Genomic DNA, 12,440 nt, shown 5'->3' on the forward strand with positions numbered 1-12,440 from the left:
AGTAGCTTTCGGTTCACTAAACAAAAATAATTAGGCGTCAGGGGAAAACTTTTTATAACCTACACTTGAAAAATCTGAAAGGTGGTCTACCTTTAACGGTGATTTGTGTTGTGATGCATTTGGGAAACTCAGGCCTGATTGGTGGATGGAGTTAAAGATGTCAGGATTTCTAAGACACTCATTAATAGTTCAGGTTGGGGTTCATAGTAAATGCAAAACATGGTACTATAGAACCATACCAAGTTAGCAACCCTTTGTTTTCTTCTTTATACACATTGGACTAGAAGTTGAGTGAGGGGGAGAAGTGTGTGCGCACGTGTGGGGACACGCACTACGGCGTGCAGCTTGTCTCTGAATATCATTAATCTGGGATTACTGTAGTCTCACACATGTACAAAACCAAATGATTAGTTTGTAAATCATAACATTGAGCAACAACTCATTTCTGAACAGATTTTTTTTTTTTTGTATGTTAACCTTTTTTTCCAAGAAACAGAACAGATGCAAAGGCTAAGGAAAAGATATTAAACATTGTTTTAAAACAAGTTTTCCACGTCATCAAACTGAGCTCACTTTAAAGCCGCCGTGAAGACCAACTAAATAATGCTTCAGACACTCGTTGTCTTGGATGTTTTGATGTGCAAGTAGAACTGTTGTCGTTTTCTTGGCTTGGCTGAGAGAACCATCATACGAGTCCTTGAATTGATGTCCACAATGTCTTGCGTTACACTGAATTCAATCTGCAATTTCATTTATTTAGACCTTGTACTGGAATGTTATAAGCAGCTACTTCAAGAGTTACAAGATTTGTCTTCTCTTATGACTGAGTGTGTAACCAGAATATTTATGCAAAGAGAGCTAATACAGTCACTTTCACACCTACTTACATCACACATTAATGCTATGCTCGGTGATTTCACACAAGCCTGTATACTCACTTTAATAAGTAGTGGTGGATCTTAAAAATAGGATTTGTCCCCATTTTGATCAGGACTGACCCTTTCACATGGATATTATTATTTGTGTTCAAAGTTTTCACGGTGAAACAAATTTGTATTGAGTTCTTTTGCGGAAGCATGGATGGATTAATAAATATGAATTCAGGAAGAAAAGAATGCAAAATATTTGCGTTGTGTACTGTTTGACTTCCAGTTGTAGGCTGGAATGTATAATTTTCTCGAATGTGTCTGCCTCAGTTAGGAGGACGGTTCTTCAGGGACCTGCTGCAGTGGGTATCTCTGCGTTCGGGTTGGAATATTTTGTTGTTTGGCACCTTTAACACTTAGAGGAAAGGGTCGGGCTCTTTCCTGCTCCTGTGAAGTCCGGTTCCTCTGGTTCCATTGGCTGGCCAGCACTAGCACTCTCCCCATATGGCCCCACTCATCTGTGGGCTGGGCTCTGAGACAGACAGCTAGGTCATGACGCTCCTTCTCTTCTCAACAGTTTGTCTTCCATAGAGGATTGTGATAGACCCAGCCTTCTCCCTACACACACACGCGCGCACATTAAACATCATGAAACATTCATATCCGACTTGCTCAGGAGAGAGTAAATCTATTTGGTGAATTTATTGACAGTGTTATGAGTCTGATTCGTAATAAGCAGGCTATTTGCTAACAGTGAAGACATGAGAGTTAGTTCTGATATGAGATGTCAGAGTAACACCTCTGCAGTCTCTAAATCTTCTACACAGAAATATATTTAAGAAAAAAAAAATTACCCAGCACCTGCCTACTCTCTCGACAAGGCTTTTCGCTCTTATCACTCTGTCTAATCAAGTGATTACTGTTGCAGCAATCTTTTCAGCTTTCCAGGCTCAGTTCACAAGCAGGAGGGAAGATGGAGAGACTGTTATGAGCGTTATCAAATTCTATCAGGATGTCTCACCTCCTTGATGAAGTACTTGGGTTTCCAGGCGGTATTAGTGGCCGCTCGCTGCTTCTCCTCACTGCGCTGTCTCTCCTCCAGCTTGTGTTTGTGTTCTGTAGCTGTATCAATGTCTCCAGCTTTGAGTGCTGCAGTCACGTGCTGCCACAACCGCCTGTCAGTCAAAAATAATCGGAATACAGCACATGTTCAATGTTTACGAAGTCTTTCCAAAGGCTATTCGAGAGGATTCCTGAATAAAAATGTCAGTGTTAATAAAAGGCACTTCTGGTGGTTATTCAAATAGTCAGACTGAACGTTTCTGAACAATCAAGGACAGCAAGGATTTTATTCAAGTACCAAGGACAGTGTAAATCCTATTAAAATATTACAGTGACCCTTTGACACAGGGGTGTCACATGGGCCTGTTTTCTTTTCTCTTCAATCCCACTCCTACCTGCTCCGGTAGTTAATATGGAAGGAATAAAACACTTCAGGGTGTGCTGTTATTGGAAAACGAGACAGTCAGTGACGGCGTAGCTCACTCCGGCCCCGTCTAGTCCAGAAGGAACGATCTAAAGTGGGCCACCTTGCGCAATCAATGTTGCAAGCTACCGTATATACACTATCCTTGGAATACCGACCGATTTGCCAGAAAGAATCCAAAACGGCGAGGAATTGACTGAGAAGCTATTTGTGTTGAACTGCTCATTAAGGTTTAATTAGTCCATAACTTCATTAATAATTGTAATTAAGCAAATCTGGGTAGAAGTTATATGCACCCTAGATACCCCTACCTTCACGCCAGAAAGAATAAAAATTGGTGAAGAATTGAGGGAGAAGAAGCGATTTGTGTGGCAACTGTTCATTAGGGCTTAATTACTCCATATCTTTATTAATTGTAATTATGCAAATTTGGGTAGTAGCTATATGCACCCCAGGCAGATCTACCTTCCTGCCAAAAAGAATAAAAATCAGTGAAGAACTGAGAGAGAAGAAGCGATTTTCGTGAAATGTGGATGATGACAAATGACGGCCGGATCATGGACAACACGTGATGGCACAAGTTCATCGCCTGTTGGCCGGGTGAGCTAAAAATAGCCCATGATGGTGTGGTGTGATACCAGTATGGCCCAAAGTGTGTTACTCCTCCAGAAGACTCTGCCATGATGGAAAACTGACTGTTTCAAAGCGCAGACACTGCAAACCTTCCATTAACGTTAAACAAATGTCTCCTTACAGAAAACTTCAGCAATGTTATCAGTCTGTCTTTGTTAAAAAACAACACACATTGTGATCCATTTATTATTAGTGTCCGAATCTGTAGATTGTCCACCATCCATGTCTATCAATGAGCTGTTGCGATTGAAACTGTGTGTTAGAAGGAGCGCATTACTATAAACCTGTCAGAGCTGTTAACATCATCTAACCAATTAGATTAGAGAATTCAGCAGCACTGTGGGACAAGATGGCCACCAAGGATGATACAGCAGCACGGCGTGTTATCAAACAAAGGATAAAACCTGAGATTTACATTACTATTGATGGCAAAACTATCGTGGAAGATGAATTGTTAAGCTTCCTTGCTGTCAAACTGAAGACTGTGCTTCAGGATGACATTATCCTGATGGCTGTAAATCACTTTGGATCAGAGTGGATTGAAAGCTCCAAGAAAGTCCTCTTTGAACTGTGTTCGGGCACGGGGCAGCGTTGTGTAGCTTACAAAGGACAACAGAAAGATGCCAATAATGTTAAGAGCTGTCTGAAACTACTGAATGAGGCTGGTGAGAATGTTCCTCGCTTTGTGTCCTATCACTTGGATGATTTACCACCAGTGACATTTAATAGCCTTAATGTCTCTTGCCTGGTTAGTAAGATTGAATGCCTGAGTGCAGAGATAGCCTCCATGAAGAATGCTGTGAGTGAGCAGTCGACTGCATGTGAGAACCTTCGTGGAATAACCACAGACATTAACCAACGCTTGAGTGTGATTGAACAACCCAGTACCAACAAGCGGAACGTGGCTACAACCATGGTCAGTGAAGGGGCCCAGCTCCACGGACCAAGTCACAGAGAGCCTGCGCCTGGACCCTTGGTGTTGACCGCCACTGTGGAAACGGCTGGCGGGGGGAGTGATGTGACGATGTCCCCTGCATGGATCCATGTACTAAAGCATGGCAAGCACAAGCAACGTCCTGGGAAACAATCTACTGCAGCAGTGCATAATAAGACCAATATGAATCCTCCCAGAGAGAAGACGACCTAAGGCATAATTGGAACCGGTGCTGTGGGGAACATACATGCAGTGACAACTAGGCTGGTGAGTGTGTTTGTGACAAAGCTTGCTCCTGACCTAGACTCGGAGACTCTGGCCAGTTATCTAAAAGAACAACTGTCCAGAGATGTGACTTGTCAGAAGATTAACACTGAGTATACTCGGTACAGCTCTTTTAAAGTTTCAGCTGAGTGCAAGGAAGTAGGCGAGATGTACAGTTGTGTTCAAAATAATAGCAGTGTGTTTAAAAACGTGAGTAAAGCTCAAAATCCTTATAATAGTTTTTATTTCCATGCATTGGGAACACTGCACATTATATTCTACATCAAAACATGAAGAAAAATGTATGAATATTTTCATTACTTTACAGAAAATGAAGAAAAATGAACATTGGGCTGTTCAAAAAAATAGTAGTGTCTGCATTTTTCATTACAAACTCCAAATATTTACTGTATAAACTGAAAAAATCTTAAGGATTTAGTATTCCTGTGAATCACTAAACTAATATTTAGTTGTATAACCACGGTTTCTGAGAACTTCTGGCACCTGTGAACAGGTATTCCAGCCCAGGATGATTTGACAACATTCCACAATTCCTCTGCATTTCTTGGTTTTGCCTCAGAAACAGCATTTTTGATGTCACCCCACAAGTTTTCTATCGGATTAAGGTCCGGGGATTGGGCTGGCCACTCCATAACTTTCATTTTGTTGGTCTTGAACCCTGATGCTGCTCGCTTACTGGTGTGTTTGGGGTCGTTGTCTTGTTGAAACACCCATTTCAAGGGCATTTCCTCTTCAGCATAAGGCAACATGACCTCCTCAAGTATTTTGATGTATGCAAACTGATCCATGATCCCTGGTATGCGATAAATGGGCCCAACACCATAGTAAGAGAAACATCCCCATATCATGATGCTTGCACCACCATGCTTCACTGTCTTCAGAGTGTACTGTGGCTTGAATTCAGTGTTTGGGGGTCGTCTGAAAAACTGTCTGCGGCTCTTGGACCCAAAAAGAACAATTTTACTTTCATCAGTCCACAAAATGTTTTTCCATTTCTCTTTAGGCCAGTCGATGTGTTCTTTGGCAAATTGTATCCTCTTCAGCACGTCTTTTTTTTTTAACAGTGGAACTTTGCGGGGGCTTCTTGACGATAGATTAGCTTCACACAGGCATCTTCTAATTGTCACAGTACTCACAGGTAACTTCAGACCGTCTTTGATCACCCTGGAGCTGATCATTGGCTGAGTCTTTGCTATTCTGGCTATTCTTCGATCCATTCGAATGGTAGTCTTCTGTTTTCTTCCACGTCTCTCTGGCTTTGCTGTCCATTTTAAAGCACTGGAGATCATTTTAGCTGAGCAGCCCATCATTTTCTGCACTACTTTACAGTATACGTTTTACCTCTCCAATCAACGTTTTAATCAAAGCACGCTGTTCTTCTGAACAATGTCTGGAACGACCCATGTTTCTCATGTTTTCAGAGAGAAATGGATGTACAACGTGCTGGCTTCATCCTTAAATTAGGGCCACCTGACTGACATCTGTTTTTTCACAGAATGAATGATCTCACTAATTGAACTCCACACTGCTATTATTTTGAACACGTCCCTTTCACTTAATTATTCGATTACACAGACTCAGGAGCATGCATATCATGAATGTTGGGTCTGTTGGTTTTCTATGACTCTACTACACCTACTGGTAAATTATTTGCCATGTAGTAATATAATTTCCACCAAAAACAGTGATTGATCTGGTTAGTCTTGTTGGACTGCTATTATTTTGAACACAAGTGTATGTGCCGCAGCTGTGGCCAGAAGGGACCTATGTAAGGCGCTTCTATGAGAATCGCAGGCCTAGGGCTGCAGTAGGGGCAGGTGTTAAAGCACCACTTGGCACAGGGATGAGTGTGTCGGAGCCAAGGGCTTCCCATGCACGATAAACAATGATAAACTGCTATAAGAGTTGTCTCTTATAACTCCCGTGGTCTGCGACTTGGACAGGGCGCTGGAGCGAGAGCCCAGTGCATTATTACTGACAAGCTCTTTGAGAATGCTGATGTGGTGTGTTTGCGAGAGACTTTTTTAGCTATTCAAGACCTGGACAAACTGAACACTGTGCATAATGATTTCCATGGGGCAGGGGAATCTACGACAGACCTTAACATCAGAATCCTGCGTGGCAGGATCCCAGGAGGAGTGGCCATATTCTGGCACAAGAAACTTGATCCATCGGTCACTGTTAGGTGTGGACTGGTGCATAGGAATCAAGTTGGTGCATGATAATGTTTTCATCTCATTTTCATCATCTCTAGCCGCTTTATCCTGTTCTACAGGGTCGCAGGCAAGCTGGAGCCTATCCCAGCTGACTACGGGTGAAAGGCGGCGTACACCCTGGACAAGTCGCCAGGTCATCACAGGGCTGACACATAGACACAGACAACCATTCACACTCACATTCACACCTACGGTCAATTTAGAGTCACCAGTTAACCTAACCTGCATGTCTTTGGACTGTGGGGGAAACCGGAGCACCCGGAGGAAACCCACGCGGACACGGGGAGAACATGCAAGCTCCACACAGAAAGGCCCTCGCCGGCCCCGGGACTCGAACCCGGACCTTCTTGCTGTGAGGCGACAGCACTAACCACTACACCACCGTGCCACCCAAGAATGTTTTTATAATCTTAAATGTATACACTCCATATGAATGTTACAAAAATGACGAGTACTTGAATAAGCTAGCTTTTATAGGGTCATATATAAGGGAAAGTGAGTGTACATCCATATTTGTTTTGGGGGATCTGAATGCTGATGTATCAGACTCTAACTCACTTTTTGGTCAACACCTGACACAATTCTGCAAAGATAACAAGGTTATTCTGTCCACTATGGAACTACTACCCGCTGATAGTTATACACATGTGAGTGAAGCTTGGCACACTACATCCTGGTTGGACTGGTATATCTACACTTGATACACTTGATTGTATAAAGGAGGTTGAGATCTTATATAGTCTGGCTACAGCAGATCATATTCCTGTCTCTATTAATATCAAGGGTCTACCTGAGCTTGTCTGCAATGACAGCCATGGACCAAGTGAGACTCTGGACTGGGCAAGGCTCACAGAAGCTGATCTGCAATATTACAAGTTACAGACTGATGTGTACTTAAGAAATATTGAGTTACCTGTTGATGCAATTATGTGTGGGAATATCAACTGTAAGAATGTAAGTCACAATAATGACCTGTGTGCAATGTATGATAAAATTGTGAATTGTCTAGCTGAAGGAAGTGAGCCACTGAGGAAAAAAAGTGGTGAAACAACATATTGTGAGACCAGGGTGGAATGACTTTGTCCATGAAGTTCATATGGAGGCAAAAGATGCTTCTAGAAGATGGGCTTTAGCAGGCAAACCTCGGTATGGCCCAGTCTGTGAGCACAAGGTACGGACTAATGCTCGATTCAAAATATGCTGTGCGTTTTATAAAAAGAAATGAGCAGACTACGAGGGCGAATTCTATGGCGAAAAAGTTACGAACTAATAATGTATATGAGTTCTGGAAGGAGGTGAAGGTGGAAAACAACAGCAAAATGCCACTGCCTGCTAGTATTGATGGCATTACTGAACCTGGAAATATTGCAGAGCTATGGAGGAGACACTATGAGAACATTTTTAATTGTGTGAAGAGTGATGTGTTTAACTTATGCCTCGGTCACAACCGGCCGTACGTGCTCCTACGGCCGGTCTACGTGCAAAAAACGCAAGAAACGCACGGAGGGCGCGCGTGTGACGTGCTGATTTTCAAGCCGTAGACTGGCCGCAGACCGGCCGCAGAGGTTCTTTGTCATGTCAAACAAACTCTACGGGCGCTTACGTTTTTTTCAGGTTGCAAGACAAACTTACGGCTAACGTGCATTTTTCTCCACGAACAAAAAAAACTCAGCGATTTGGGAAACGGCAAAAATCGCACGGCCAAAAAATCGTACGTCTGGTTGTGACCTAGGCTTTAGGTGAAATACCTCACAGTGATGGTGTAGTCATCTGGCCAGATGAAGTATGTTATTGAGAAACTTAAAATGAACAAAGCCTGTGGGCAGGATAAGATAACAGCTGAACATCTGAAATACGCTAGCCAAAGTGTTTCAGTGTTACTTGCTCTATGCTTTTCTGGGTTAATGAAGCATGGCATACTTCCTGGATCAATGTTATCTGTCTTGTTGGTACCTGTAGTTAAAAATAAGACTGGTAAATTATCTAGTATAGATAACTATAGACCTACTGCACTAGCAAGTATACTATCCAAGGTATTAGAAGGGATCCTTATGGATAGGCTTACAGAATACATAGCATCAACACATAATCAGTTTGGCTTTAAAGGTCCCATGGCATGGTGGTTTGTTGATGCTTTAAATGGGATCATGGAGGCTTCCGGATGTTATATCCGCAGCCTTTCTCGAAATGAACCCTCGGAACGTAGATATAGCCTCCTGGAAGAAAGCCCCATTTCAGCCCTTTTCCCAGTGCGTCGTTTTGCTAATGACCAGCAGGAGGCAGGGAAGGGTAGAGGGTGGGCGCGTGCCATGGGGGGAGGGGCTGCCGTCTGCCTCCCATCCCGGCCGAGAGCGCTCCTCGTCGGGCACGGCCAGGCGGGCGAATGCCCTGGTTCGTCCGCCCTGTCTAAAAAAAAAAAAATGGTACAACTCGAGCCCATGGTAAAACTGGGACTTTGTCGGTTTTTTTTCAGCCTGAGGCCCATGGTAAAACTGAGCAGTTTTACCATGGAGGAGTGAGGACTTTGCCGTTTCCTCCCCCCAACTCGCCCCTGGGAGAACCGCTGCCTCCACGGGCGGCCGGTGCCGCTGGAGGGCCGCCCGCGCGACCTCGGCTCCCGACAAAAGATTGGATCTAGGGCTGACTTTCAATGGATCGCAGCGATGGAGCTGCTCTGCCACTCACAACACCCCGGCCCAGAATCAGGGAAAAATACCGCGCGCTGATGTCATTAAGGCGCAACGCAAGGAAATAAAATCTCATCTCATCTCATTATCTCTAGCCGCTTTATCCTTCTACAGGGTCGCAGGCAAGCTGGAGCCTATCCCAGCTGACTACAGGCGAAAGGCGGGGTACACCCTGGACAAGTCGCCAGGTCATCACAGGGCTGACACATAGACACAGACAACCATTCACACTGACATTCACACCTACGGTCAATTTAGAGTCACCAGTTAACCTAACCTACATGTCTTTGGACTGTGGGGGAAACCGGAGCACCCGGAGGAAACCCACGCGGACACGGGGAGAACATGCAAACTCCACACAGAAAGGCCCTTGCCGGCCCCGGGGCTCAAACCCAGGACCTTCTTGCTGTGAGGCGACAGCGCTAACCACTACACCACCGTGCCGCCCAGGAAATAAAATAAATTCAACAAATGTTTGGGTTTTTACTGAACAAACAAACAAATAAAATGAACGAGTGACTTAAAAAAAAAGAATGTGGGTGTCTTTGTAAAAACTGTTTTGATTGGCTATTATAACAGAGGTAGCACAGAGTACCTGGCTAACTCCAGGAAGCGGTTAGTTGCACAGCTAATGTAGCCATTGCAAATGCACCGATTTTAAAACACGGCAAAATGACTTAACAGTTATACACTTACTTGTTCGCTGTTTGTGGCTGATGCGGCAGGGATGCTTGGTACGGACCCAGGCTTCAGTGACGGTTGATGTGCAAAACCTGCCCTGTACTGCCCCAAGCTGTAGAAACATTCATCAGGAAAATGCTTCCAACAAACATACACCGTCTTAGGTAGACTCGACGGCGTATTATTGAAGTAAATAAAATTAAGCCACTGCGTCTTCAGGGGCTCTCCCGTCGGCAGTAAAAACGGACTCTTTTCTGTGTTGTCACATCCATGTACAGCGCAATTTCCATGTTTCGCTCGCTTAGGTGATGCCATGTTGTGGTGTCCTCTATGGTCTCCTCACTACAACTGGGCGGGGCAATCCATACAGTGGGTGGGAATCCGGGGGGGGCGGGGCGTGGGGATCATCTCCCTTGCTGACGTAGTAAAGGGAAGAGCTTATCAACGCGCCGTTTTGACGCGCCATTCTCAAATGTTGGGCATAGTTTGGTTTACACATTATGAAATTTCTAGCCACTGGGGTGACTTAAGAAGGTCAGAGGAACTCATTTTAACGTTAAAAAACCTCAGAAAGTGAAAATCTCATGCCATGGGACCTTTAAGGGTGTTTTCACACCTGGTCCCCTTTAAAGGAACCAGACTCAGTCCTCTTTAAGTGGACCAAAAAGTGGACCAACAGAAAAAGAACTTGGTTCTTTTTGTGTTCACACTGTGAATTTATTACAAAGAGGACTGCGTTCTCTTTCTGGTCCAGTTAAGCTTTGATGGGGCCTCAGTCCTCTTTCTGTTCACACCAGGTCCTCTAGAGCCCTCAGACCCCCAGTGCATGGAATTCTGGGTAATTTTCTCTTGAATCAAAATGTCTGCTGCCATGCTTGCCCTGCTGTATTCTTTGATCAAAATAGTGCGGATTAAGGAAAATAACAGTAAGTTCAGAGAACTGTAAAGCGGCTGTGGTAAGTTCCAAAAGGAAGTTGAGTTTCCCTGCTACAGTCACGTGACCAACTACGGCAAACGAAGAAGGTTAAACTACAGTGAAAAAGGCGAAGTGAACCCGGTGCGCTTTTTGTTCACAATGCGCAGATTAGGCGAACCGTACCGTTGATTTTTAGCGAACCGTACTGAGACCACCTCCTGAGGTGGTCTCAGTTCGGTTCGCTTTAAAGGGGTCTGGGTACGGTTGGAGTGTTCACATATGCGCAAAAAATGCTGAGTCATCGATCTGAGTTCGGTTAGATGGCTGAAAGGGACCAAGTGTGAAAACACCCTAAGAGTAAGCATGGAACTGATTTGTGTATTTACGCACTTAAAGAAATTGTCTATAGGTACAGATCACGTAGTAGCACAGTCTTCATGTGTTTCCTGGATGCGTCAAAAGCCTTTGACCGTATCAATCATGGGAAACTGTTTGTTAAACTGCATGAGCGAGGTGTTCCCTCTTACCTAATTAGGATACTGCAGTTTTGGTATTCTCATCAAACTATGCAAGTTAGGTGGGGGGTGAGTATGTCCACACCCTTCTATGTCTCCAATGGGGTGCGGCAGGGCGGAATTCTGTCTCCACTATTATTCAATCTGTACATGGATAACTTATCTATGGAGCTAAAGGAGTGGAGAACTGGCTACATGGTGGGGGATAACCTCATTAATCATATGCTTTATGCTGATGATCTGGTGATATCGTCTCCCTCCAGTGCTGGCCTGCAGCAGCTTCTAAGAATACGCTCTCAATCTGGCATAATGTATGATATTAAATTTAACTCATCGAAGAGTGTGGTACTGATTGTTAGAACCAAGGAGGATATGAAGCTTGTTTCTCCCTCTTTCTCATTGGCAGGTGAACCACTTGTGGTTGTAAAGAAAGTTAAATATCTGGGACATGTGATAAGAGATGACCTCAGTGATGATGATGATGTGCAGCGTCAGTGTGGTAAACTGTATGGGCAGGCAAATATGCTGGCTCGCAAATTCCACAGGTGTACTACTGATGTAAAAATATCGCTTTTCAAAACATACTGCACTCCACTGTATACTGCCCACCTGCGGTGCAATTATAGTAATGCGAAAATGAAAAAACTTCAAGTGGTATATAATGATGCTTTGAGAATTTTGCTCAAAATTCCCAGGTGCAGTAGCGCCAGTGAAATGTTCGTTACAAACAATGTGCCCACTTTTAATGCGGTCTTGAGAAATTTTATGTATAGATTCATGTGCAGATTGACTGGGTCTAAGAACACGATTATTGTGTCTCTAACTGATGTTTCTGTAAGTGACACAAGGTACTCATCTTGCTTCTGGAAACATTGGACCCGAAGTTTGTATGCATTTTAAAAATATAGGCCTATATATGTAATTGTTGATGCCTTATTTGCATCCTTCTTAAATGTTTTGTATTGGGTTTTTTTATATATTTATTTTTTTATGTACTGTGCTGTCTATATGGACCTTCCTGTGTCTTGAATAAAAGTTGACTGATATTTCCCAGAATATAAACAATTTAGTCATTTCAGTAACTGTTATTTGGACACATTTCCAAAATAAATCGATTTCCTTTTTGTAATTATGGAAAATTATAATCACAGGCTTAATTTATATATTTATCTGTTAAATTAATTGCAAAATGTCAAACTCTCATTACTGAAAAATTCCCTC

The 12,440-nt window shown here is 43.5% G+C and overlaps 1 protein-coding gene across 2 annotated transcripts in view; it reads right to left on the reverse strand.

The window, feature by feature from the left end:
* Positions 1-442: 442 nt before the first annotated feature.
* Positions 443-12,440, reverse strand: part of osbpl10b (oxysterol binding protein-like 10b) — a 120,993-nt gene continuing 108,995 nt past the window's right edge. For both annotated transcript variants that reach the window (XM_060922278.1, XM_060922277.1), the window contains 2 exons: positions 1,888-2,041; positions 443-1,484 (listed from right to left, as the gene is read on the reverse strand). In XM_060922278.1, the coding sequence (XP_060778261.1) occupies positions 1,437-1,484; positions 1,888-2,041 (202 nt within the window). In that variant the 3' untranslated portion in view covers positions 443-1,436. The remainder of the gene's footprint in view (positions 1,485-1,887; positions 2,042-12,440) is intronic.

Source organism: Neoarius graeffei, chromosome 5 (assembly GCF_027579695.1).
Source record: "Neoarius graeffei isolate fNeoGra1 chromosome 5, fNeoGra1.pri, whole genome shotgun sequence".
Classification (NCBI taxonomy): Eukaryota; Metazoa; Chordata; class Actinopteri; order Siluriformes; family Ariidae; genus Neoarius; species Neoarius graeffei.